At 38.3% G+C, this 24343-nt stretch overlaps 1 protein-coding gene across 1 annotated transcript; it reads right to left on the minus strand.

The window, feature by feature from the left end:
* Nucleotides 1-152: 152 nt before the first annotated feature.
* Nucleotides 153-24252, minus strand: got1l1 (glutamic-oxaloacetic transaminase 1 like 1). Its single transcript, XM_067413254.1, has 8 exons — nt 23971-24252; nt 18518-18699; nt 8042-8165; nt 7684-7901; nt 7079-7229; nt 6135-6294; nt 3536-3678; nt 153-3400 (listed from the first exon to the last, which is right to left on the minus strand). The coding sequence occupies exons 1-8, from the start codon at nt 24095-24097 to the stop codon at nt 3261-3263; spliced, it is 1245 nt and encodes a 414-aa protein (XP_067269355.1). The 5' UTR covers nt 24098-24252; the 3' UTR covers nt 153-3260.
* Nucleotides 24253-24343: the final 91 nt, after the last annotated feature.

Below are 24343 nucleotides of genomic sequence, written 5' to 3' on the forward strand. Positions count from 1 at the left end.
ACCATCTAAGAGAAAAATGGTAAAATAAATTGTACAAATTGGTAAGCCTATGTCACTAAATGTTTATGATACTGATTATGTATTTGCTAATTAATACACTTCTAAGTGTTTTATGGAAATGTGAGAATGTTGCTCGATAACATCACACAAGGTTGTGGGTGATACAAATGTACTTTTATTTATTAATTTCTTACTTCTCTCCGCCCAATCAAAACAGTCTGTCCTATCGAAAAATATATTGTGAGAGGAGGGCACTGTACTCATTATATTACTATTACTATACATACATACATACATACATACACAGTGTATATATTGCCAAAACTTTTGGGAAGCCTGCCTCTACATGCACATGGCATCCCATTCTTAATCTGTAGGGTTTAATATAGAGTTGGCCCACCCTTTACAGCTATAACAGCTTCAACTCTCTTGGTGGTGGTTGAGGAGATTCCCCCTTCTATATGTAAAGCGCTTTGGGTGTCTAGAAAAGCGCTATATAAATGTAATTATTATTATTATTATTATTATTATTATTATTATTATTATTATTATAAATCTTCTGGGAAGGCTTTTCAGAGTAAAAGGTTTAAGAGTATGTTTATGGGAATTTTTGACCATTCTTCTAGAAGTGTATTTATGAGGTCAAGTATGTATGCTGGACAAGCAGGCCTGGATTGCAGTCTCCACTCTAGTTCATTCGAAAGTCTATCGGGTTGAGGTCTGGACTCTGTGCAGGCCAGTCAAGTTCCTCCACACCAAACTCGCTCATCTATGTCTTTATTGACCTTGCTTTGTGCACTGGTGCGCAGTCATGTTGGAACAGGAAGGGGCCACAAAGTTAGGAGCATGAAATTGTACAAAATGTCTTGGTATGCTGAAGCATTAAGAGTTCCTTTCACTGGAACTAAGGGGCCAAGCCCAACCCCTGAAAAACAACCTCACAATAATCGATAATCAATAATCCCCCTCCACCAAACTTTACACCTGGCACAATGCAGTCAGGCAAGTACCATTCTCCTGGCAACGGCCAAACCCAGACTCGTCTATCTGATTGCCAGCCAGAGAAGCGTGATTCATCACTCCAGAGAACACATCTCCACTGCTCTAGAGTCCAGTGGCTGTGTTACATCCCTTGGTGTTGTAACAGCCATGGAAACCCATTTCATGAAGCTCTCTACGCACTGTTCTTGAGCCGCACAAAGTTTGGAGGTCTGTAGCTATTAAAAAAGTTGGAAGCTATTGAGTAAATCTGCAGAAAGTTGGCCACTTCTGCTCACCTCAGCATGCGCTGACCCCACTCTGTGATTTTACTTGGCCTACCACTTCGTGGCTGTTGTTCCCAATTGCTTCCACTTTGTTATAATACCACTAACAGTTGACCGTGGAATATTTAGTAGTGAGGATCACAATACCATGCTTTAATTCACTGAGCTCCTGAGGGAGACCCATTCTTTCACAAATGTTTGTAGAAGTGTCTGCATGCATAGGTGCTTGATTTTATAAACACATTGTATATGTATTGATGTCCCAATACTTATACAGTATATCCCAATATATATATATATATACACACACATATACTCTCACCTAAAGGATTATTAGAAACACCTGTTCAATTACTCATGAATGCAATTATCTAATCAAACAATCACATGGCATTTGCTTCAATGCATTTAGGGGCGTGGTCCCTGTCAAGACAATCTCCTGAACTCCAAACTGAATGTCAGAATGGGAAAGAAAGGCAATTTAACAATTTTGAGTGTGGCATGGTTGTTGGTGCCAGACGGGCCGGTCTGAGTATTTCACAATCCGCTCAGTTTTGGGGATTTTCACGCACAACCATTTTTAGGGTTTACAAGGAATGGTGTAAAAAGGGAAAAACATCCAGTATGCGGCAGTCCTGTTGTCGAAAATGCCTTGTTGATGCTAGAGGTCAGAGGAGAATGGGCCAACTAATTCAAGCTGATAGAAGAGCAACTTTGACTGAAATAACCACTCGCTACAACCGAGGTATGCAGCAAAGCCTTTGTGAAGTCACAACACACACAACCTTGAGGCGGATGGGCTACAACAGCTGAAGACCCCACCGGGTACAACTAATCTCCACTACAAATATGAAAAAGAGGCTACAATTTTCACAGGTCACAAAAAATTGCACAGTTGAAGACTGGAAAAATGTTGCCTGATCTGATGAGTCTTGATTTCTGTTGAGACATTTAGATGGTAGAGTCAGAATTTGGCGTAAACAGAATGAGAACATGGGTCCATCATGCCTTGTTACCAATGTGCAGGCTGGGGATGGTGGTGTAATGGTGTAGGGGATGTTCTCTTGCCACAATTTAGACCCCTTAGTGGCCATCGTTTAAATGCCACAGCCTACCTGAGCATTGTTTCTGACCATGTCCATCCCTTTATGACCACCATGTACCCATCCTCTGACAGCTACTTCCAGCAGGATAATGCGCCATGTTACAAAGCTCAAATAATTTCAAATTGGTTTCTTGAACATGACAATGAGTTCACTGTACTAAAATGCCCCCCACAGTCACCAGATCCAAACCCAATAGAGCATCTTTTAGATGTGGTGGAACGGGAGCTCCATGTCCTGGATATGCATCCCACAAATCTCCATCAACTGCAAGATGCTATCCTATCAATATGGGCCAACATTTCTTGTTGAATCCATGCCATGTAGAATTAAGGCAGTTCTGAAGGCAAAAGGGGGTCAAATACAGTATTAGTATGGTGTTCCTAATAATCCTTTAGGTGAGTGTATAGTGTGTGTGTGCGTGTATATCATATAGCCTCCACAATGATTGTCTTGGAAAAGGAGATTGCGATAATTGGGTGCCAATAATTGTGGCCAACATGAACTAGATAAAAAAAAATTCTTTCATAATGTGAATTTTCCACACTTTCAACTTTTACTTCAATGAAATTATTAGAATTTTATGAAATTGTTGAATGAAAGTTCAAAAGAGTAAACAATGCAGTTTTATTTTCACAGCTGCATTTGCTCATATTTACCAAAGGTGTCAGTATTAGTGGAGGGCACTGTATACACAGGCATTAGTGAACCTGCCTGAATTTGTCTTCATTAAAAATTAAGCCTAAATTTAAAGTTTTAGTGTGATCGTAGTCTGTTTCAATATATATGAAATATACCTACTTAATATTTAGACCGAAAAAATCCCACTGCATAACTGACGAAAAGCATACAGCAGATAAAGTGTTGAAGTAAGCTTCAGTATGAAGTGAAATCAGAGTTGAGAGTTGATGGCTTGATGGATGGATTCAGCAACATAGTCCAGGTTACGGCTGTTAATGGCACTAATGTTTAGACACCCGTTGGGTAACAAGTAGATGTGTTTCCTCTGAATCAGAAACTCCACCTGCTGAGCTGAGAGAACATAAAATTCATTACTTTTTTAGTGTTACATGTAATTTTAGCATTAGTCATGCTGAACTGCTAACTCATAAATATGAAGAAAGTGGGAATATAATAAAACTCATGCATATATTATATACCACTTACCATTCAGTCCAAGACAGCAGTAAAGCCCTCCAGGTTTTGTTATGTGATCCCAACGCCCCGAACCACCCAAAAGCCTCAGTCTCTCACGCAGACGTTCTCGGATTAGCATGCAGCGTTCAGCAATGCCCTTCATACCTTCCTGCCTGAGAAAAACTTCAGACTCAGTAATTTACTGAATAATAAAAAGAGCATTTTTTAATTTCAGCAGAATGTTTGCATAAAGAATTGAAAGCCTTGGGCATTTTTTAATCTCAAAATCATTACTGCATTTATGCGTGATCACAAGTGTAATGTTCAGATCGAGATGTTCTTGAACATGGCAATTTCAGGACTCAGTGATTTCACATTGCTTTTGAACATTAAGCTTAAATTAAATGGTTTTGGTCAAAGACAAACTTATCTATTCAGGCAGATATTTTAGAAAGACACTGTCATAATAAGATGTTTTAATACAAAAGCTCCAAGGGCACACATGCACATAAACATGTTTAGATACTTAAGCCACGAATGTCGTCTTTGCATTATACGGTAAAATGTCAAACCAAATGGCATTATGCAGAGATAATACTTTTTATAATTTTATTCATTTATTTTTTTCATTCGACAAAAAGGCATGTTTTAATTTATAAAACAATAGATATACTGCTCAAAACTAATACAAATGTTCATAAATATAATGTGATAAATTACCTGATTATAGGATACCTGTGCAAACTCACCTTGAAAGCATCTTGATAAAAAAATCATAGCAAAATATAGGTGTCTTCTATAAAAAATAAAAATAAAATAAAAAACGCTTTTGTTTCCACATGCCTCTTGGTTTGATATTTTGTGTGCTGTAATTCAGTGGCATTTGTGCGTTTAAAGTGTGACTTAAAGGGATAGTTCACCCAAAAAAGAAATTGACCCCATGATTTAATCACCCTCAAGCCATCCAGGTGTATTCTTCTTTCAGACGAAAACAATCGGAGTTATATTAAAAAATGTCCTGGCTCTTCCAAGCATTATAATGGCAGTGAATGAGCCATGGGCTGCCATTCACTGCCATTATAAAACTTGGAAGAGCCAGGACATTTTTTAATATAACTCCGATTGTTTTCGTCTAAAAAGAAGAATGTCATATACACCAAGGATGGCTTGAGGGTGAGTAAATCATGGGGTCATTTTCATTTTTGGGTGAACTGTCCTTTTAAACATCCAAATACTTTGTGAGGTTTATACTTTGTGTGAAAAACGCACGCACGCACGCACGCACGCACGCACGCACGCACGCACGCACGCACGCACGCACGCACGCACACACACACACACACACACACACACACACACACACGCACAGAAAGCATTTAGCATGATTTTATCCTAATCAACTTACAATAGAGAAAGATACGCAATTCCTCAGAGCTAACAATATTAGGTATTCAAAAATGTTATGCTAAGCATAAACTTAGTCACTATTTCAAGACAATGTCTTAAGAATTAGCAGCAAGACAAGAGGTAATCAGTCTTTTTTTATTTATTATAATTAAAAAAATAATAATTATGATTTTTTTTTTGGGGTGTGAAAAGTATGAATAACTTTTAAGACTATTGTAAGCAGTTTATCCAACCTGCCACAGGTTAATTAGACAGATAAACTAGGAAAAAGGAGAGCAGAAGTGAAATGAAGGGGTCATGAAATCAAATTTGTCTTGATCTTTTCTACATATAAGAGGCCTCTGTTCATTAGAAAAATCCTGCAATGTTCCTAAAGTTTAAAATGTCCTCAACATTACAAACAAAGCATTTACTTAACCAAGCTACAAAAATGGCTTGTCTGGAGATTGTGGGATTTGCTAAATTACAAATACATTTGCATATGGCTGCCTCCAGAGCAAGACATCAAAGAATAGTTAAATCATCGCACAATTCAATCTGCCGTTCAGTTGCTTAACGACTGAAATTTGCTGACACCATATGTGAGCATTGTGTCGCGTCAAAAGCAAATAGAACCCATTATAGTTACTGGGTTGCTTTGCCATTAAATTATGGTTTTATTGATAATGTTTTCAAATACTTATGTCATAAATAGCGAGCGGGTGTTAATACTGTTGCCTATGCAATGACGATAACCAATTATAACAGTGGCCATTTAGTAACAATTAGTAAAAGGCGCTGGCACTTAAAAAGATAGTTCACCCCAAAATTATAATTCTGTCATCAATTACTCCCCCTCAAGTTGTTCCAAACATGTATGAATAGCCAAAGAGGATATTTTAAACAAAGTCGGTAACGTGTCGTTGACGTATGTTTTCCCCCATACTATGGAAGTCAATGGGCTCATCAACTGTTTGGTTACCCATATTCTTCAAAATATCTTTTTTTGTGTTTAGCAGAAGAAGAAAAAAAATCACATGAATTTGGTGAGTAAATTATGAATTGTTGGTGAATTATCCCTCTTAAACAGATAATTTAAGAAAAACTAAATGAGGGTTGACAATAATAATGTTCTGCATATTTTCCACGCATACCTCAAGGAACATTCCATGTTATGACCTTGTTAAATAAACATTTTATTAATTTTATCATCAACTGTATCAATGCATGGAATAATTCTTACCACTCAACTAAATGGGCAGGATTACTTAATATGGTGGCAACCACCCTGGCACCTTCCATCGGTGGGCAAGACCAAAGTCTCCGAACGAGTTTCTCAGCTTGAGATTGCACTGCCAGCATGTTCTGCTTTAACACGCAGAGAAGATGCCCCACTCTCTCACCTGTCAATATAATTAGCCAACATTTTAGCAGCTTTAAGGGTAAGTTCACCCAAAAATGAAAATTCTGTCAATAATAACATCATAATTACTCTCATGTCGTTCGACACCCGTCAGACCTCCGTTCATCTTCGGAACACAAATGAAGATATTTTTGTTGGAATCCGATGGCTCGGAAAGACCTTCATTGACACCAATGTCATTTCCTCTCTCAAGACCCATAAAGGCACTAAAGATGTTGTTACAAAGCTCATCTCACTACATTGGCTCTACAATAATTTTATGAAGCGACGAGAATATGTAAATACCCCCCCCCCCCCCCCCCGGATCGCCAAAGTCACGTGATTTCAGCAGTTTTGTGGTTTGACACGCAATCTGAATCATAAATCAATACGTTGCTTCATATGGGTTCAAATCTTTGTTTTGAAATCGGCCCGTCACAATATGCCGTTATTTCGTTTTTTTGCACACAAAAATATTCTCGTTGTTTCATAAAATGATTGTACAACCACTGTAGTGTGGTGGGCTTTGTAACGACGTCTTTAGTGCCTTTATGGGTCTTGAGAAAGGAAATGACATTGGTGTCAATGAAGGCCTTTCTGAGCCATCGGATTTCAATATATCTTAATATGTGTTCCGAAGATGAACGGAGGTCATACGGGTGTCGAACGACATTAGGGTAAGTAATTAATGACCGAATTTTCATTTTTGGGTGAACAAACCCTTTAACGTTTAGACATGCTTTTTAGTCATTTAAACACAATATCAAATTGTACAGCAAACACACCATAGAGGCCAAAGCTGTGAGAAAAAGATTGAGCGCAGAGCAGTTCAAGCCCCACAGCCACACAGTGACGAACAGCCCAGGAGTCGTGCTCAAGAGAACCACTGCACAAGCCTTGGGTAGACATCAAGAAGAATGGAAACAACTGTCGCTTCTAATCAAAAGAAAGAATGGGATTGAAAAACGTACATATAACAGGTTTTTCATTCTAGGAATCCCTTTATATCAAATGCTCCTGACACACTCTGTGGCCATTAGTGATAAAAGCTTGAACTATACTATACTGTATACATACTAATGATGAGATCAAAGCAATAGACAATACATTAATGGTCAGTCTAGTATACATCCAATAGCATTTAGTATTACCCAGAGCACTAGAAGTGCATAGAGACTTACTTGAATGATGGGTCTGAAAACATGAAAGAAAGTGTTTAAATATTCTATAATTCTCATGGTGAGATGTTTAGTGAGGCTGAAGTATATTTCATCTTACCCTGAGGGTCTAACTGGCCTTAAACACATGATAATGAATAACCGAATTTAAAAAAATCAAGGGAAAGATTTCAGCTTTTAAGCTTAATTCTTGTTTAATTCCAAGACCGTACCACCATGACCTCAGCTACACGTTTCCAGTCCTCTTGAGAGAGTTCTGCACCAGTTGGATGGTGACCTGAAGCAACCAGGACCACCAAACACCGTTCCGGAGCGTTCTCCAGGTCATGCACCATGTTTTCCACACACACTTCATTGGAATCTGCATCCCAGTAGCGATAATGTTGCACATCATCAATCCCTGCTGCCTTAAAGATGCCTGCCAGTGAGTCTTCAAGAAACAACAAAGAATTACATTTCGGATGCTTGTATGGTTTATCTTCAGATTTTGGTCCAAAATTACTGAACGTTTTAATTTAATTTCTACATTGAAAAATTCCTCATTATGGCAAGTGCACATTTTGTACATACCGTCACAGGGAGAGGAGAGCAAGATGGGTCCACTCGAGGGAGAACTTGAATAATACCAGGATCTCAATAACTCAGCGCCCAGGCGCACTGCTCCGGTACATCCAACTGTTTGGACGCCAAACACCTACCGCATTTCCAAACACATATCAGATTGAGCTGGTAATATGGAAACTAAAACTAATTCACAAAATAAGTATTTCCTTACTTTTTTGTACCCTCTCAACCCCCTCAATAAAGCTTAAATACCCTTTTGCCAAACCAGAGAGTGATGGTATTATCCAAGATGATCATTTATTTGGCAGAAGTGGCCATTATTACTATTAATCCTGGTTTACTTTTAAAACAACAACAACAAACCATTTAATAATGTGTACAGGGATTTCATGCAAAACATTTTTGGAGGAAGTGGAAGTCTTGGGTCAGTGGAAGTCTTGGGTTGCTTGGTGCAAGAGCCTTCAAGGAACCATTCACACAGAACGTGTTTTTGCTTGTAATTTGCTTGTAATTTGCTTATTTACAGCCCCAAAGAGCATGTCATAAACCAGATGTTAATTTGTGCTGTTCGTGGTAGATTGCGTTAGAATTATCCGGCTGCGTCTGTGTTCTTTAATTTGTGCGTCGTCAGTAGTTTACTGAATTTTCATGCTAATTTGCCCTGTTTAGTAAATCTGGCACATAAAGGGATATTTCACTGCTGGAAATATGAATGTGTATTTAAATTGGGTCATTTGTGTAGTAGAAGTGTGAAATTACTTTAGAAGTCGGTGCCTTCTAGACTGAGAAAAGCCAGAAAATTGTCTCATATGGATGAAAGACAACAGCTCCCAGAATCACGGGTGTATGGATGGGGGGGACGTGTCCTCCACACTTTTAATAAAATGTATTTTCATCCCCCGCACTTTTACTGGGTCTCACCGATCCTAGTCGACCCGCTCTGAGAGGGATTCGAACCGGCGTTACCTGCGTGGCGCCGGGCAAGTTAACAGACACGCAGCTTTCTCTAAACTCAGTTGATAGTGTGCCTTTTAAAGTCAAGGGCAAGTGTATTTACATGGAAACTGAAAGCTGAATTTATCATCATTACTCCAGACTTCAATGTCACATGATCCTTCACTAATCATTCTCATATGAGGATTTTATAACCAAGAAACATTTATGATTATTATCAAAAAAATGTTGAAAATAGTAATGCTGCTTAAAAATGTTGTGGAAACCATGATACGCCTACATTTTATTTTTCAGGATTCTTTGATGAATAGAAGGTTCAATGGACAGCAATTATTTGCATTTATTAAATAAATTATTATCTTTTGTAATATTAAAAATATCACTTGTGATCAATTAAAAAATGCATGTCTGATAAATAAAAGCAATAATTTCTCTCTTTAATTTTACCACAAATGTTAGAATGGTATGGTTGTTTCCACAAATGAAGCAGCACCATGAGCAGCAAAACTTTAAAACACTGATAATTATCATAAATGCTTGTTGAGCATCAAATCCTCATGAGAATGATGAGTGAGACTGAAGGCTGGAGTAATGATGATAAATTCAGCTTTGATGACATAAATAAATTGCACTTTATTATATATTAAAGACAACAACTGATTTACATCAGAATAATATTTCACTGTATTACGTTTTTTAATATAAATATTATTATTATTTTTACATTGCATAAAATCTATGGATAATTAATGCACAAGTGTTTGAAGTACATAAACCAATCATAAAATTGGCATAAAATATAGGAGAAAAATATTATAGATATTAGTAGTTATTGATCAGCAGTGTACAGTATTGTTCAAAATAATAGCAGTACAATGTGACTAACCAGAATAATCAAGGTTTTTCGTATATTTTGTTATTGCTACGTGGCAAACAAGTTACCAGTAGGTTCAGTAGATTCTCAGAAAACAAATGAGACCCAGCATTCATGATATGCACGCTCTTAAGGCTGTGCAATTGGGCAATTAGTTGAATTAGTTGAAAGGGGTGTGTTCAAAAAAATAGCAGTGTGGCATACAATCACTGAGGTCATCAATTTTGTGAAGAAACAGGTGTGAATCAGGTGGCCCCTATTTAAGGATGAAGCCAACACTTGTTGAACATGCATTTGAAAGCTGAGGAAAATGGGTCGTTCAAGACATTGTTCAGAAGAACAGCGTACTTTGATTAAAAAGTTGATTAGAGAGGGGAAAACCTATAAAGAGGTGCAAAAAATGATAGGCTGTTCAGCTAAAATGATCTCCAATGCCTTAAAATGGAGAGCAAAACCAGAGAGACGTGGAAGAAAACGGAAGACAACCATCAAAATGGATAGAAGAATAACCAGAATGGCAAAGGCTCAGCCAATGATCACCTCCAGGATGATCAAAGACAGTCTGGAGTTACCTGTAAGTACTGTGACAGTTAGAAGACGTCTGTGTGAAGCTAATCTATTTTCAAGAATCCCCCGCAAAGTCCCTCTGTTAAAAAAAGGCATGTGCAGAAGAGGTTACAATTTGCCAAAGAACACATCAACTGGCCTAAAGAGAAATGGAGGAACATTTTGTGGACTGATGAGAGTAAAATTGTTCTTTTTGGGTCCAAGGGCCACAGGCAGTTTGTGAGACGACCCCCAAACTCTGAATTCAAGCCACAGTACACAGTGAAGACAGTGAAGCATGGAGGTGCAAGCATCATGATATGGGCATGTTTCTCCTACTATGGTGTTGGGCCTATTTATCGCATACCAGGGATCATGGATCAGTTTGCATATGTTAAAATACTTGAAGAGGTCATGTTGCCCTATGCTGAAGAGGACATGTCCTTGAAATGGTTGTTTCAACAAGACAATGACCCAAAACACACTAGTAAACGGGCAAAGTCTTGGTTCCAAACCAACAAAATTAATGTTATGGAGTGGCCAGCCCAATCTCCAGACCTTAATCCAATTGAGAACTTGTGGGGTGATATCAAAAATGCTGTTTCTGAAGCAAAACCAAGAAATGTGAATGAATTGTGGAATGTTGTTAAAGAATCATGGAGTGGAATAACAGCTGAGAGGTGCCACAAGTTGGTTGACTCCATGCCACACAGATGTCAAGCAGTTGAACAATGTCAAACAATGTGAGATCATCATACTGAATTTATGACACTGTCAAAAAAATATCACTGTTTTTAGTCGCAACTCAATGACAACGGCCATCTTTCAACCTCTCACACTGTATGATGTAGGGCCACCATTTAGAAGACTACGACCACAGAAATCGCCACAATCTGTCATTTTAAAAACTGCCTATCTGTATTCTCATTTTCTATTGCTCATCTGATCAACTGTTCTTTTTCCTCTGGGTCTGTCCCGCTATCATTTAAAACAGCTGCGGTCACACTTATATATATAAAAAAATTAAATACAAAAAAAAAAAAAAAAATGGCTGGATTCTAATGTGATGAATAATTTCAGACCTATTTCTAATCTTCTGTTCATTGCAAAGCTGCTTGAAAAAGTAGTTACCTCTCAGCTACAAGCTCATCTCTCTGCTAAAAATATTCCTGATCATTTTTTTAAATCTGGCTTTTGATCAGGCCACTGCACTGAAACAGCGTTGGTAAAAATGACTAATGACCCGCTAATGTCTGCTGATTCTGGTTGTCTTACTATTCTCATCATGTTTGACCTTACAACTGCCTTTGACAGTATATCACATCATATACTTACCTCAGCTATCATTTATCGACATCACAGGTAGTGCTTTATCGTGGTTCATATCATATCTCACGGATAGACAATTTTTTCTTACTATTCATGGTTTCAAATCTTCTCTGTATTCTCTCTCTCTCATGGTGTTCCTCAAGGCTCTGTTCTTGGACCATTTCTGTTTAATATTTATCTGTTGCCTCTAGGTCACATTATCAAGTTATGGTCTCAGCTATCATTGTAATGCTGATGACTTGCAAATTTACATATCAGCCAGAGCCGTCTTTGCTCTTCCCCTGGACTCTTTGAATACCTGTATTACGGACAATAAAATCTGGTTACATAGAAACTTCCTTAAATTTAATCACGATACAACAAGGTTACTGTTTTCGGTCCACTATCCCTTTTGAAAAAAGTCTGAATTGATTCTACTTATTGATGGGGCAACATTAATCCCATCTCACACTGTCAAAAATCTGGGTGTAACATTTGACTCTTCACTTACATTTCAAGCTCGTATAAGTTATCTTACCAAGACCGAATTCTACCACCTTCGTAACATTTCCCGACTTCAACCTGCTCACAACACTAAATATACTGAAACTCTTATCAATGCTTTAATAACATCATGTCTCACTACTATAATTCACTTGTTATTGGGCTGCATGCCAGAACAATTGCTAGAGAACAATATATACAACATTCTGCTGCCAGAGTTTAATCAAGTCAAGAAATCTAATCACATTACCCCTTTGCTCTATAATCTACACTGGCTTCCTGTTTCTGCCCGCATCAAGAATACAATTCAATTGTTCACTTTTAAATGTCTTAATGGACTTGCTCCCCATTATTTATCTGAGTTTCTTCACTATTATTCTCCTCCTCGTTCTCTTCGGTAATCTGACTTAAAACTGCTTACTGTACCTCGTTTCGGTCTTTCAACAATGGGTTGTGCTGTGAACCCGAAACTCTGTAATTATCTCCCTCTTACTCTGTGAAACTGCTACTATATCCTAATTCAAATCGCAACTAAAAAAAATCTTTTCTTACAACATTTCCTGCTGTTTTTTTTCTTTTTTTTTCTCTCTCTTTGTATATTTTTATATCTCTGTTCAATATCGATGATGTATGTTATTTTCTTGTACAGCGACTTGAGCATGGGAAAGGCGCTATACAATTAAAACGTATTATTGTTACTATTATTATTACTATTATTATTATTATTTTTCGTCTGGGACAGCGTACAATCATACAATGAACTAGGGAGACATCCAAAATGTGCACTGTTGGTGTAGGAACAGGGTTGGGAAAGTCTGGTTTACTACATGGCACTAATTGACTGCTTGAGCAAAATGTTAATAGTCTGATTCAGTGCTTACTGTAAGCCGGTCCTGGAGCATGTTAACAGAGTTTTTCTGAAACCCTTGATGTGTTTAGCATGCAATAAGACTAAATACTGAACATATGATTATTTTTTATTTCATGAACCAAGACAACAGCAACTAATCATTTCAGTCACTGGTCACCATTTATTTTTATCATATGAAAAGGAACTGGGGGCGACCAATATTTTTTTTTTTAGGGCCGATATATTATTACAGTTTAAGTACTTTGATAACTGATATTTCTGTATAATCTTTCTGTCATTTACTCTCTCCAGTGTTTTAAACCTGAATTGGAATTAATCATTCAAACTGGTGGATGACTTTGCCTGTCACAGTGGCAGGTGGATTGTAATATATATTTTTACTGGTTACTGAACACATTCTTTGTAACGGACTGGATAGCTTTTGTCAAAGCCAATTTTTTTGCTGTTGGTAAGTAACAATAATGCATGTTTTTCGAGTAACTAATTTAATTGGTTTCCAGCACTGAACAGACCATGACACGTATAGCTAAGCTGAGGTATAGGCGAAAGGAAAATTATTGGTTCAAAATATGTGGCGACACATATCGCCGGTGTTAAGAGGCCCGCTGCGGGGTAGTAGTAGCTATGAATGTACAAACTGTTGAGGGCGAAGTAATGAAAAGAGAAGGTATTTTTGAACAAGTGGTGCATTGATGACGAAGTGAAAATGAGGTAATGGTTAGCCTAACTTCCCGATGACCAGTCCTTGCACTGTACTTACTGTAAAACCTAGCCATCGTCAGAAAATGCAAACAATTAATTTGTTAGAGGAACAACTAATCTTAAATTAGAGGCAATAAAAGACCACAAGTCACCCAATTCTCATATCAAGTGCACTGCCATACAGCTGGCAAAAACAGGACCCCAGGAGCAGAGTGTGGCAATAAAGAGTATCTGCTCTATGCAATCGGTGCAGTTGGACTGAATGAAAATTCTATTCGGTAATGTCCATGTGATCGGGAGACGTTTTTGGGACTGCGTTTAGATGTGCAAGTAAGTGAATTACTAACTTGAAGTTGTGTTTTGTGATGGCTAAATACTGTAGCTAGCTCCAGAGCTTTTATTATGTGACAGTTTAACTGGATTTGTGGGAACTATAGCTGTCCTGAGTTGAAAGATAGCCTACTTTATGGCTTTATTGTCAAGTAATAGGAGTGTGTTTGTGTTGGCCACTGTCCATTTCCTAAGTTTCAAAAATGGTTCATTTTTCAAGTTCATTTTTTAACTCTTATCTGCCATACACAGAATTTTTTGTTATTTATAAAAAACAAAACAAAACAAAAAAAGTTTTCACTGTTATACGCTAGGAGGCACTATGACGCATCTTCTGAAAGAGTACAGAAACTCCTGATCAAAACACATGTGAAGAAGACATAGAAACTAGCGATCTCTCATTATATGCATTATGTAAAATAACGCGATCATCAACATTAAACAGCAATATAAATCAAAACTGCCTAATATTACTAAATTAAATGTCGACCCAGGACACGGTTCAAGACTTTGCAATCATTGCTTACTGAGAGATAAGTCAATATTTTTTTATTTGTGTTCATTTTAAACATTCACGACTACAATTACAAGTAGAATATGACTAAACATAATTTTACAATGGTCTTGCAGGCTTTTTTAACAACACTTTTTATTTGCCTATATTAATAAAATATGCATTAATAATAATAGACGCATAGATTTTAAAGCAGCACTTGGCTACTTTTGCTCTCGGGGTCCCCCTACAGTTTGGAAAAAATAATGTCCTTAACTACTGTCGTAAGATCTGTCATCCTACAACAGTGGATGCCATTGCGCGTGCATTTGTTGACATGACAACCCTGATAGCCCTGAACTAGTGATGCGTGGGTCGTCTCATAACCCGCGGACCCCGTATGTCTATTTAATGGTCGCGGGAGCGGGGCGGGTTGTAAAAATATATACAGTGGTGCGCTGCGGGCCAAATAACTTCATAAAAGTGGCGCGGCGGGGTCGGTGCAGCACTAACAGTTCCCCTGAACACTGCAAGAGGAGTTCAGAGTTCTTCTGGCGTCGCGTGTGAAATGTCTTCAACCCAGGTAACGTTACAGTCAGTGGCATGTTTCAGCATGTCATATGAATATAATTTCATGGGTTTTATTTTTTTCAAACGCCAAATAATCATGAGGCTCACGTTTACAAGCCAGCGTCATTATAGTAGTCTATTGGTTACCGTTTTACAGAATCTATATGATATTTCAATTCAATGTTTGAGTGGTAGGTAATCCCTGTAACAAGCATGACAGCATCGGTCGGGCACGCCTCCTTCAGCTCACGCCGACGAGCAAACGCTGGTCACATGTTGATCCTCGTCCTGCCTTTAATCCCATCACTTTTTCGTTTCCTCTTATTGCTTTCCTCCAACAAAACCTTTTCTTTCTTATTTGTCTCTGCTGCTTCGGACATGACTATATTAGGCTATCCGACGAACAAAGTTGGGCTCGCACGTCCGAATTTAAGGAAGTGTGTGTGTTGGTGGAAGTGACGTATATGCCGTAAAGCAGTCGAATTTTGTAGTTCTTTTTGTTCTCGGGTTACTACCCGAAACCCGAAGTTTAAAAGTACGATTAAAAACGATACAGACCCCATCAGGCTATGGCAGACGTGTCATTCAACCTATTGTAAGTCAATTTATCATCACAAGAGTCTTAAAAAATATATTATGAAGGTTGAAAAGTTACCGAGTGCTGCTTTAAGATATTACGCATAGATTTTAAGAATTTATTTTATAAAATATTTATTCAAATGAAATTGCTTTATTTTAGTCCTTGCTTGTAGACCAGGTAGACAGTTACCCGCTTTTCTTCTAATAGATGGTGAAATATGTCATCTACGAGTGTTGTGACATAATATCCCTTTCACGTGGACGCGTGAGAGAGATGTGAGACTGAATGCACTGAAAAGACCTTGTGCTACGCTGAGAGAGAGATAAGACTGTAGAGCTGCACGATTAATCTGTAAAAGATTGGGAACTCAATTCAAACACCAACGCTATCCAATTCGTCTGCCTATTAAACCTTCAGACTGATCTCATAAAACGGCATATGTATGTTAAGCCAATTCGTATGCCATTTTGGCGTGCTATAAAGACAGATAATCACTTTTTAGGCTGTTTATCAACGCCGTTTCATTATATCCCCGACACTGCCTCTACCCCTAAAGCCTAAAACAACCCATCACACACACACACACACTGCCCCTAATCCTACCCATCAAAAAAACTATTCTAAGCGGATTAAAAAGGAGAACTATAATGTAAACACAGAAAAATAGGGTGTCAAAATTGAACCGTTAGTGGTACAACAGCTTGTCGCTGGAACAGTACCCTTAAAAGGACATCTTTGTACCTTTTTTACTTCTAAAAGGTGCTTATTAGTACCTTTGAGTACAAATGCGTACCTTAAGCTACTACTTTGAACCTTTTTGTGGTAAAAAGGGACAAGTGACAAGCTGTTGTAGCCCTAATGGTTCAGTTTTGACACCCTATTTTTCTGTGTGTATGGCGGAATACCCGAGTCGAAGTACTCTCAGATGTGCTATTCCGGAATACATTATAGTTCTCCTTTTTAATCAGCTTAGAAAAGCACCACGTTTTATTCTTTTTATTCGGATCACCAATGTCACGTGATTTCAGCAGTTTGACACGCAATCCAAACCATGAATCAATAAGCTGATTCATGAATGTTTGAATCTTTATTTGAGGTTTGAAAACAAAAGCGGAAGAGAAGAATGATGTTGAATAAAATCTTAGTTTTTATTGTTTATGGACCAAAAGGTATTTTCGATGCTGAGATTCTTATCAACCAACTGATGTCACATATGGACTACTTTGATGAGGTTTTTTTTTAGCTTTCTGGACATGGACAGTAAAATGTGCATACACTTAGATACGCTGTCGGACTAAATATAAAATATCTTACATTGTGTTCCGAAGATGAACGGAGGTCTTACGAGTGTGGAACAACATTAATGTGAGTCATTAATGATGCACACAAACATACAACCAGAGTGGGAGCAATCAAAGCGTGTGCATCAGCGAGCTTTGTTAGGGTTACGGAAGCCATCAGCAGTGCTGTCATTATGTTTTTAGACCACTAAAGAAGTGTGTTTTTGGTTGTAAGGGAAAGATAACCTTTTCAGCTTCCCAAGTAACCCAGCATTAAGGAAACAATGGATGCAGTATGTTTTTCCGGAGCAGCATTGTAAGTGTGTGTGTGTGTGTGTGTGTGCTTGCTTAGCCCACTGCACACCGCCACGATTTCAGCTGTTTTCGGAAAGAATCGGTACAGCGTATCTGTCTTTTATAAATATGATCCAACTAAAGACTCTTCGAAGATATGAGGGACGCAATACTACTTTATAGGTAGGTACTCAAGAATAACATGAGATTGGCAGAAACTGTGTTATTTACCCTTTAATCTTTCTCTACCGCTAAACAGCTTTGACATTTTCATTTTGTGCGTGATTTCTGTCAATTTTAAACACTTCTTCAGATTCCATAATAATCCTGCATTTTAATTATCAAAGACGATTTTTTTGGAAGTTGCACTCAAAACCACCATGGCTCATACAAGTGAGCTTGTGGGCAAACGTTGACTCCTTTAAACTCTGCATGGCACTCCTGACTGTGTGTGACTCACCATAATAAGACGCCTGCGCTTGTTGTCTGGCGCAAGTTTAGACAGTTCTGGAGGACAATCATGGAGAAACTTTTCTCTTTTTTTATTTCCTTTTTTTCATGAGACTGACCAAGTGTTTGCATAAGAAACCAAAAGTCGCAGTTTCTGTTTCAAAAGTTTAAAAACCTCATGTACCCGCACATGACCCCTGGTAATCACATTATCTTCCTCTCTTTATATTAATATGATATTCTATCTGGTTGAAATGCTTAAGGTTGACATAAATGTGAAGACTGTGTTTTTGTCAGAACTTTTGTCTTGAACATGAAAACTAAAGTATAATTTAAATCAGTTCAAACATAGCAAAGGGATCAGTGGAGGTTATTTTCTATTCAGCAGCAATATCTCCAATGTCTGACGTGGGTGACTAATCCATGTGCGTCACATCTTCTCTGTAATTCAATTATAAAAAGCTATATGCGGTTTACAGCATGTACTGACATTTCACGATAGTGTTAAAGATGACCAGCTTTAAACTATCTACAAACAAAATACACACTGGATATGTACAGTTACCAAGCCTCCACAGTGCTATCAGTGTATTCAGCTTGCGAGCTGATGTTGATCACTTGCGAGATTAGGGATTAACATAAGCATTCAACAACTGTGGGAATATATTTTAGGAACATTGGTCTACAGTGTGACGTTGGTTACTGAAAATAATTAAAGGACATTACCCTGCTTTCAACAATCGCGGGGCTATCTTTGCCAAGTGCAAGTTCAGTTGCTCTCCTAGTGAATTCTGGGATCCCAAGGATGGGTGGGTACTCGGGGTAAAGAGTCGGGTCTGTGGCAATTTGCTGCTTAATTTTTCGTACTAGAGGAAGCCATGTGGTGTGTCCATGCTCTCCAACATACTCTGGTCATTGAGAGAAATGTACATTTGGTTATAAACAGACAGTGTTGTAAAGTAAGATATATATATTAAATAAACTATGAAATCATTTGAGAATCTTACAATTAAAAACTGTTACTGCTCATTAAAAATAGATGGTATTAAGGCACTGGTACAAAATGCATCGTCAGTATGTTCGGTCCATTTTCCTGTATGTCTGACATTTTAGGTGTACAATGATCTTAAAGGGATAGTTCACCCAAACATTTACTCATCCTCAAGTTCTAAACCTGTATGAATTTCTTCCTTACGTTGAACACAAAAGAAGATATTTTGAAGAATGTGGGTAACCATATAGTTTCTGGTGAGAAATGACCATATGCACGGCCAAGGCTCATTGATGCACTTCAGTGATGTGCGGGTCAATGTATAAACAACTTGCACGCGACCAAAGTTTTCAAATAACCCAGCCGCAACTTGGACAGCAAAAAAAAGCAGAAAATATTGTACAGGACCCACTTCCTGACCAGGGGCGGAGCCAGACGATGTAAACATTCGGGGCTTAGCCCAAACCTAGGGGGGTCAGGGGGTACACTCCCCCGGGGAGATTTTTTCCCCATTTACATCAGCTAAATGCACTATTTTTCAGGCTGTTTGAGATAAAAGAATGCCTCAAAATCTATATACTCTCTGAAAAAAAAAAAAAAAAAAAAAAAATATCACCCAGTAGAGGCAACCATTATCTGACTATTTTTAAGTTAGCCTGCATAGGTAAAACTGGAATTTGGTGTAAACATCGTTATTAATCTTTAGAGTTCAGTTTGGTTTACTTTGTGCTTAGCTGACAAATTTGCTACATCAGAATCCATGACCAATCAGATGTTGTTTTCGGCTGCAAACTTTCGCAGTTGGTTAGTTCCACAAAGGAAATGCCCATATTTGGATTAGACAGCGCTGTGTGTGTGACTGAGATCTTTATAATGACACCAGGCATGACATGCTTCTGTGAATGGAGACGGCACGGGAGCTCGCGTTAGAATAACTTTGGATTATTTTAGGTAGAAATCTGAAGGCGCACAGTGACAAAATATAAAGAAATAACCACCTTAAAAGTTGCCTTTTTTATTTTGACATGAAAGCTTACATGTTAAGGGAGTAAACTGGCCCAAAATCTCAAAATTGACTATGTTTTCACCTGTCGTGTCTCGCCTTAATAAGTAACACCTAACATTAACTCGCTTGCTAGCCACCAATACAGTCCTGTAACTCAAGTGTTACAACAGCGGATTCAGAAACCTGTAACACGCTCGTCTGACGCAGAATCTCTCTCTGGCCGGTGAGGTTTAGTGTTCCTTTTAAAAAATGTGTAATGTCCATGTTAATTATAGTTAACTACTACGCAGGTGAAATTCAAAAGCCCGCCAATCCCTGATGACAACGACGAAGAAGAAGATATATATTCTTCTTTGTTAGTTTTTATTGGCAGTTGGCATTGGCAAACAAGCTGAGTGATGTGCGATGCATTGTCGACCGCCACACACACGGTAATAGAGGTTTTGTTTCATTTTTTGCCGCTCCAGTCTGAAAGACTGAGAGGAAATGAAATGAAACAAAATTAAAGTTTTTTTTGTTGTTGTTTTTTTTAACGAAAAGATTCTGGGCTTTTGACAAAACATTTGGGGCTTAAGCCCAATTAGCCACCCCCCCGCTCTGCCCCTGTTCCTGACCCACATTTTTTAAAAGTAGTAAATGCTGATCATAGCGTCTATTTATCAATTTATTTTGTTTAATTTTCTTAACAATTCAGGTGCTGCATGTGGTAATCCAGTCTAATCGAAGTGTAAGTCTCTCCCCCGACTTTCCCAACAAAAATCCCACCACCTCTCAGAAAATACATAAAACTGACATTACTGAGCTATGTGTGTTTAAAAGTAGCCTATTAAAACTTTACAATGGCATTGCTTAGTTTAGCGTGTTTGGAAATCGGCAATGGGGTATTTTCGTGTCAGGAAAAGGGGTAAAAGTTCTAGGCTATAAGGTGCCATTGGTGGCCTAAAACAGAAGATTAGCCTACTTATTTTTACCTTTCCTCACGCTGTATAGAAATAAAATTGAATCTCCCTGGGTTGAGACGGTTTAATTCTCGCCTCTATGACCAGTCGTATGTTCGAATATGACCAGTCGTTTTCGCCGTCATTACCCGGGTGTAGAGCCAGAAGACGCAAATGAGAACTTGAACGCGCTGTGAGAAGATCTGTCTCTGTGCAATCATCCGAAAGGGCTCATACATCTCACAGCACGCACATATTGAGTTCTCTTTCAAGTCTTGCGCTTAAATGGACAAACTCACACAAGAAGTATGTCAACACATATCAATCTTGATAAGTATCCTAGCAGACAGTCTGTATACGGCTTAAGTGAACTTGATACAGTTGCGAAAGACGACGCAACGCATATTCCTGCATTGGTTCTTAAAGGGGCAGTAGCCTTTACTGCTCTGTTTAATGTCAAACAAAAGATAAAGACAACTCTCACTGCTCTTTATTGAATAGCTTTTGTAAGTTTAATAAGGATTAATCTTTCATGTAAACCGTTAAATGTGCAGTTATTTTACATTTGATTACTTTATTCAATTTCTGTACCTTTCTGCAGGCCAGTAGACCTAAACATTATTATTTAATGTACACATAAGTGAGGTCAAGTTAAACATTTTAGTTTGAATTTTATTTTATACTGTGCATTGTTGCAATGTGCAATGTGCTTTTGCATGCCTCTGCTCGGCATGCCAAAACGAATAGTTGGGACTAAAAACCTAAAACTGAAAGCCATAAAAGACCACAAATCATCCAAATGCCACATCAAGGTAAAAAAAAAGAGCGCACAGAGCCCTACTCATTTAATGAACTGTATATCCAGGGTATTCTCACAAAAATGCATATAAATAGTACGAGTGTGCAATGTCGTGGAACGTATACGCCAAAACTCATTTTGGCGTGTCTATGGCACGCTGTTTTTCGCGTGCATATGAGACGCATTTTATGGCGTATTATACAAACGAACCCCCCACCCCACCACCCTAAACCTACCCAAGCGCGTGTCATATATACGCCATAAAGTGCGTATCATATGCACGCGAAAAACAGCGTATCATATGCACGCCAAAATGAGTTTTGGCGTATACATTCCACGACATTGCACACTCGTACTATTTATACGCATTTATGTGTGATCGGGTTGTTCATGGTTTGTGTGAAAGAGAAAATGTCAGTATTTCTGATTAGACTTGAGATTAAATAAACTCCTTAATTATTGTAGAGGTTTGTAGTATTAATTTTCACATGCAGTTACAAATTGTCGGTTAAAAACAAGAAAGTGGCTGGTAAAAACATTTTGAAATCCACCAGCCACAGTGGTGGTGGACAAAAAAGTTAATTTCCATCATTGTGCGGGTGACCGCAGGCACGGGTCAAAATGAATTAAACTAAAAGGGTCATAAAGGGTCAAACAAAATCATTAAAATATAAAACAAAAGAATCAGATAAGTGATAAATAGCCACAGACCAGTCAAGGTGCCCATGATGACCCTTGTCCACCGTCAAAAGCGCAAACAGTGGGCACGTGAGTATTAGAAATGGACCACGGAGCAATGGAAGAAGGTGGCCTGGTCTGAAGAATCACGGTTTTTTTTACATCACGTGGATGGCTGGGTGTGTGTGGGGAACACATGGCACCAGGATGCACTATGGGAAGAAGGGCATGCCGATGGAGGCAGTGTGATGCTGTTCTGCTGGGAATCATTGGGTTCTGCCATCCATGTGGATGTTACTTTGACACGTACCACCTTCCTAAGCATTGCTGCAGACCATGTACACCCTTTCAAGGAAACTGTATTTCCTGGGGGCTGTAGTCTCTTTCAGCAATATAATGCATGCAAGGTTTTTAAACCTTTGAAACAGAAACTGCAACTTTTGGTTTCTTATGCAAACACTTGGTCAGTCTCATGAAAAAAAGGAAATAAAAAAAGAGAAAAGTTTCTCCATGATTGTCCTCCATGCACAAAAAAAAAAACATTGTTTATGAATGGTTTGAGGAGCACAACAATAAATGTGTGTTGATTTGGCCTCTAAATCCCCAGATCTTAATCCAATCGAGCATCTGTGGGATGTGCTGATCAAACAAGTCAGATCCATGGAGGCCCCACCTCACAACTTACAGGACTGAAAGGATCTGCTGCTAACATCTTGGTGCCAGACACCACAGCACACCTTCGGGGTCTGCATCAACGGGTCCGGGCTGTTTTGGCAGCAACAATGAGACCAACACAATAATAGGACAAATTCATAATGTTATGCCTGTTATGAATGTTATGTGTATGGCAACAGAAGATCATCTATTGGCTTATAGCCATGCCCTGTAATATTTTTTTCCCACACGTTTCACTTTTCAATAAATATTAAGCATTGCAAAATCACTAGGTTTAGGCTTTTTAGGCTTTAGTGCCTTTTATGGGTCAAGAGGAAAAGACATTGGTGTCAATGAAGGCCTTTCTGAGCCATTAAATTTCCACAAAAATATCTTAATTTGTGTTCCGAAGATGAACGGAGGTCTTACGGGTGTCGAACGACATTAGGGTAAGTAGTTAATGACATGGTCTGCAATCTCCTGTCTGTAGTCTAAATTTAGACCAGAGCTATTGGTGTGTGCGCTGCTGCGCGTGAAACTAACGTGAAAACAGTCTTCATTCGCCTCAAATGAAAGCATATTTGCACTGAATCGTTTCCTATCACATAGTGTGCTATGTGCCTTTCACCATGTAGAAATTAGTAAATGTGTGTTAACAACTGAACGATTTCAGCTGAAGCTTCTGCAGTGAAGGGGGCGGGCTTTAGATTCTAGAGAGCATTTTGATTGGACGTAAGATTTGACAAGAAGGTGAAGTCTGATTAAGTTATCAAAATATAAGATCATAATGGAAGAAGTTGATTGCATAAGTTATATCTCCTAAATGCAAATGTTGTCACTGTTTTGGAACATACCAGCTTATTCATAACTTTAAGGCTAACACAGTCATACTAAAAGCTAAAAAACTTCCTTTTTGATTTCAGTGGGCCTTTAACAAATTGAGGGTGAGTAAATTACTTTTTTTTTTGTTTTTTGTTTTTGCCTGAACTATCCCTTTAAGAGCAAAAGAGCTGGAATTCAATTTTGATTTTATAGGGTCTTTAATGTAACCATCATCGTTATAACGTTAGAAGTCCGTGTCCAGTTTGAGGCAGAGGCTATAAAATCACTTACCCCTCCCAGCGAGATTCACTTTATCAGGGTGCGTGTCTCGCTTGAAATCCTCTATAAGCTTCATCTCGGATGATATGAAGACTGCTCCATCAAACACAGAGCAAGTAGACATCTTGTGCTGGTGCATTACGTTCTTTCCCACTGTAAACACGAGTAATTCTCCAGCTCTATGTCTATGACAAAGTGCAACGGTTTGTTTACTGTCTGTTGCTTAGATGCGTGACTGTTTCCAAGCAACGACTCATTAACGTTATAATCTCTGCCATAAACCATCATACCCACATCAAAACTACTTCATCTAATGTGGTCACTGCTTAGTAAACATTTTTCTAAAATCAATTAACAACATTCTACCAAAAGTTGGATTAATCAG

The sequence above is a fragment of the Pseudorasbora parva genome, chromosome 13 (genome assembly GCF_024679245.1).
Source record: "Pseudorasbora parva isolate DD20220531a chromosome 13, ASM2467924v1, whole genome shotgun sequence".
In the NCBI taxonomy this organism is placed as follows: Eukaryota; Metazoa; Chordata; class Actinopteri; order Cypriniformes; family Gobionidae; genus Pseudorasbora; species Pseudorasbora parva.

Excerpts from the sequence above, each read along its gene's own strand:
- got1l1 (XM_067413254.1), bottom strand. The coding sequence starts at position 24,097 with ATGCACCAGCACAAGATGTCTACTTGCTCTGTGTTTGATGGAGCAGTC. Across the intron at positions 18,700-23,970 it reads AGTGAATCTCGCTGGGAGGG|AGTATGTTGGAGAGCATGGA; the intron begins GTAAGTGATTTT and ends CTCAATGACCAG. Across the intron at positions 7,230-7,683 it reads GTGTAGCTGAGGTCATGGTG|AAGCGACAGTTGTTTCCATT; the intron begins GTACGGTCTTGG and ends TCTTTTGATTAG.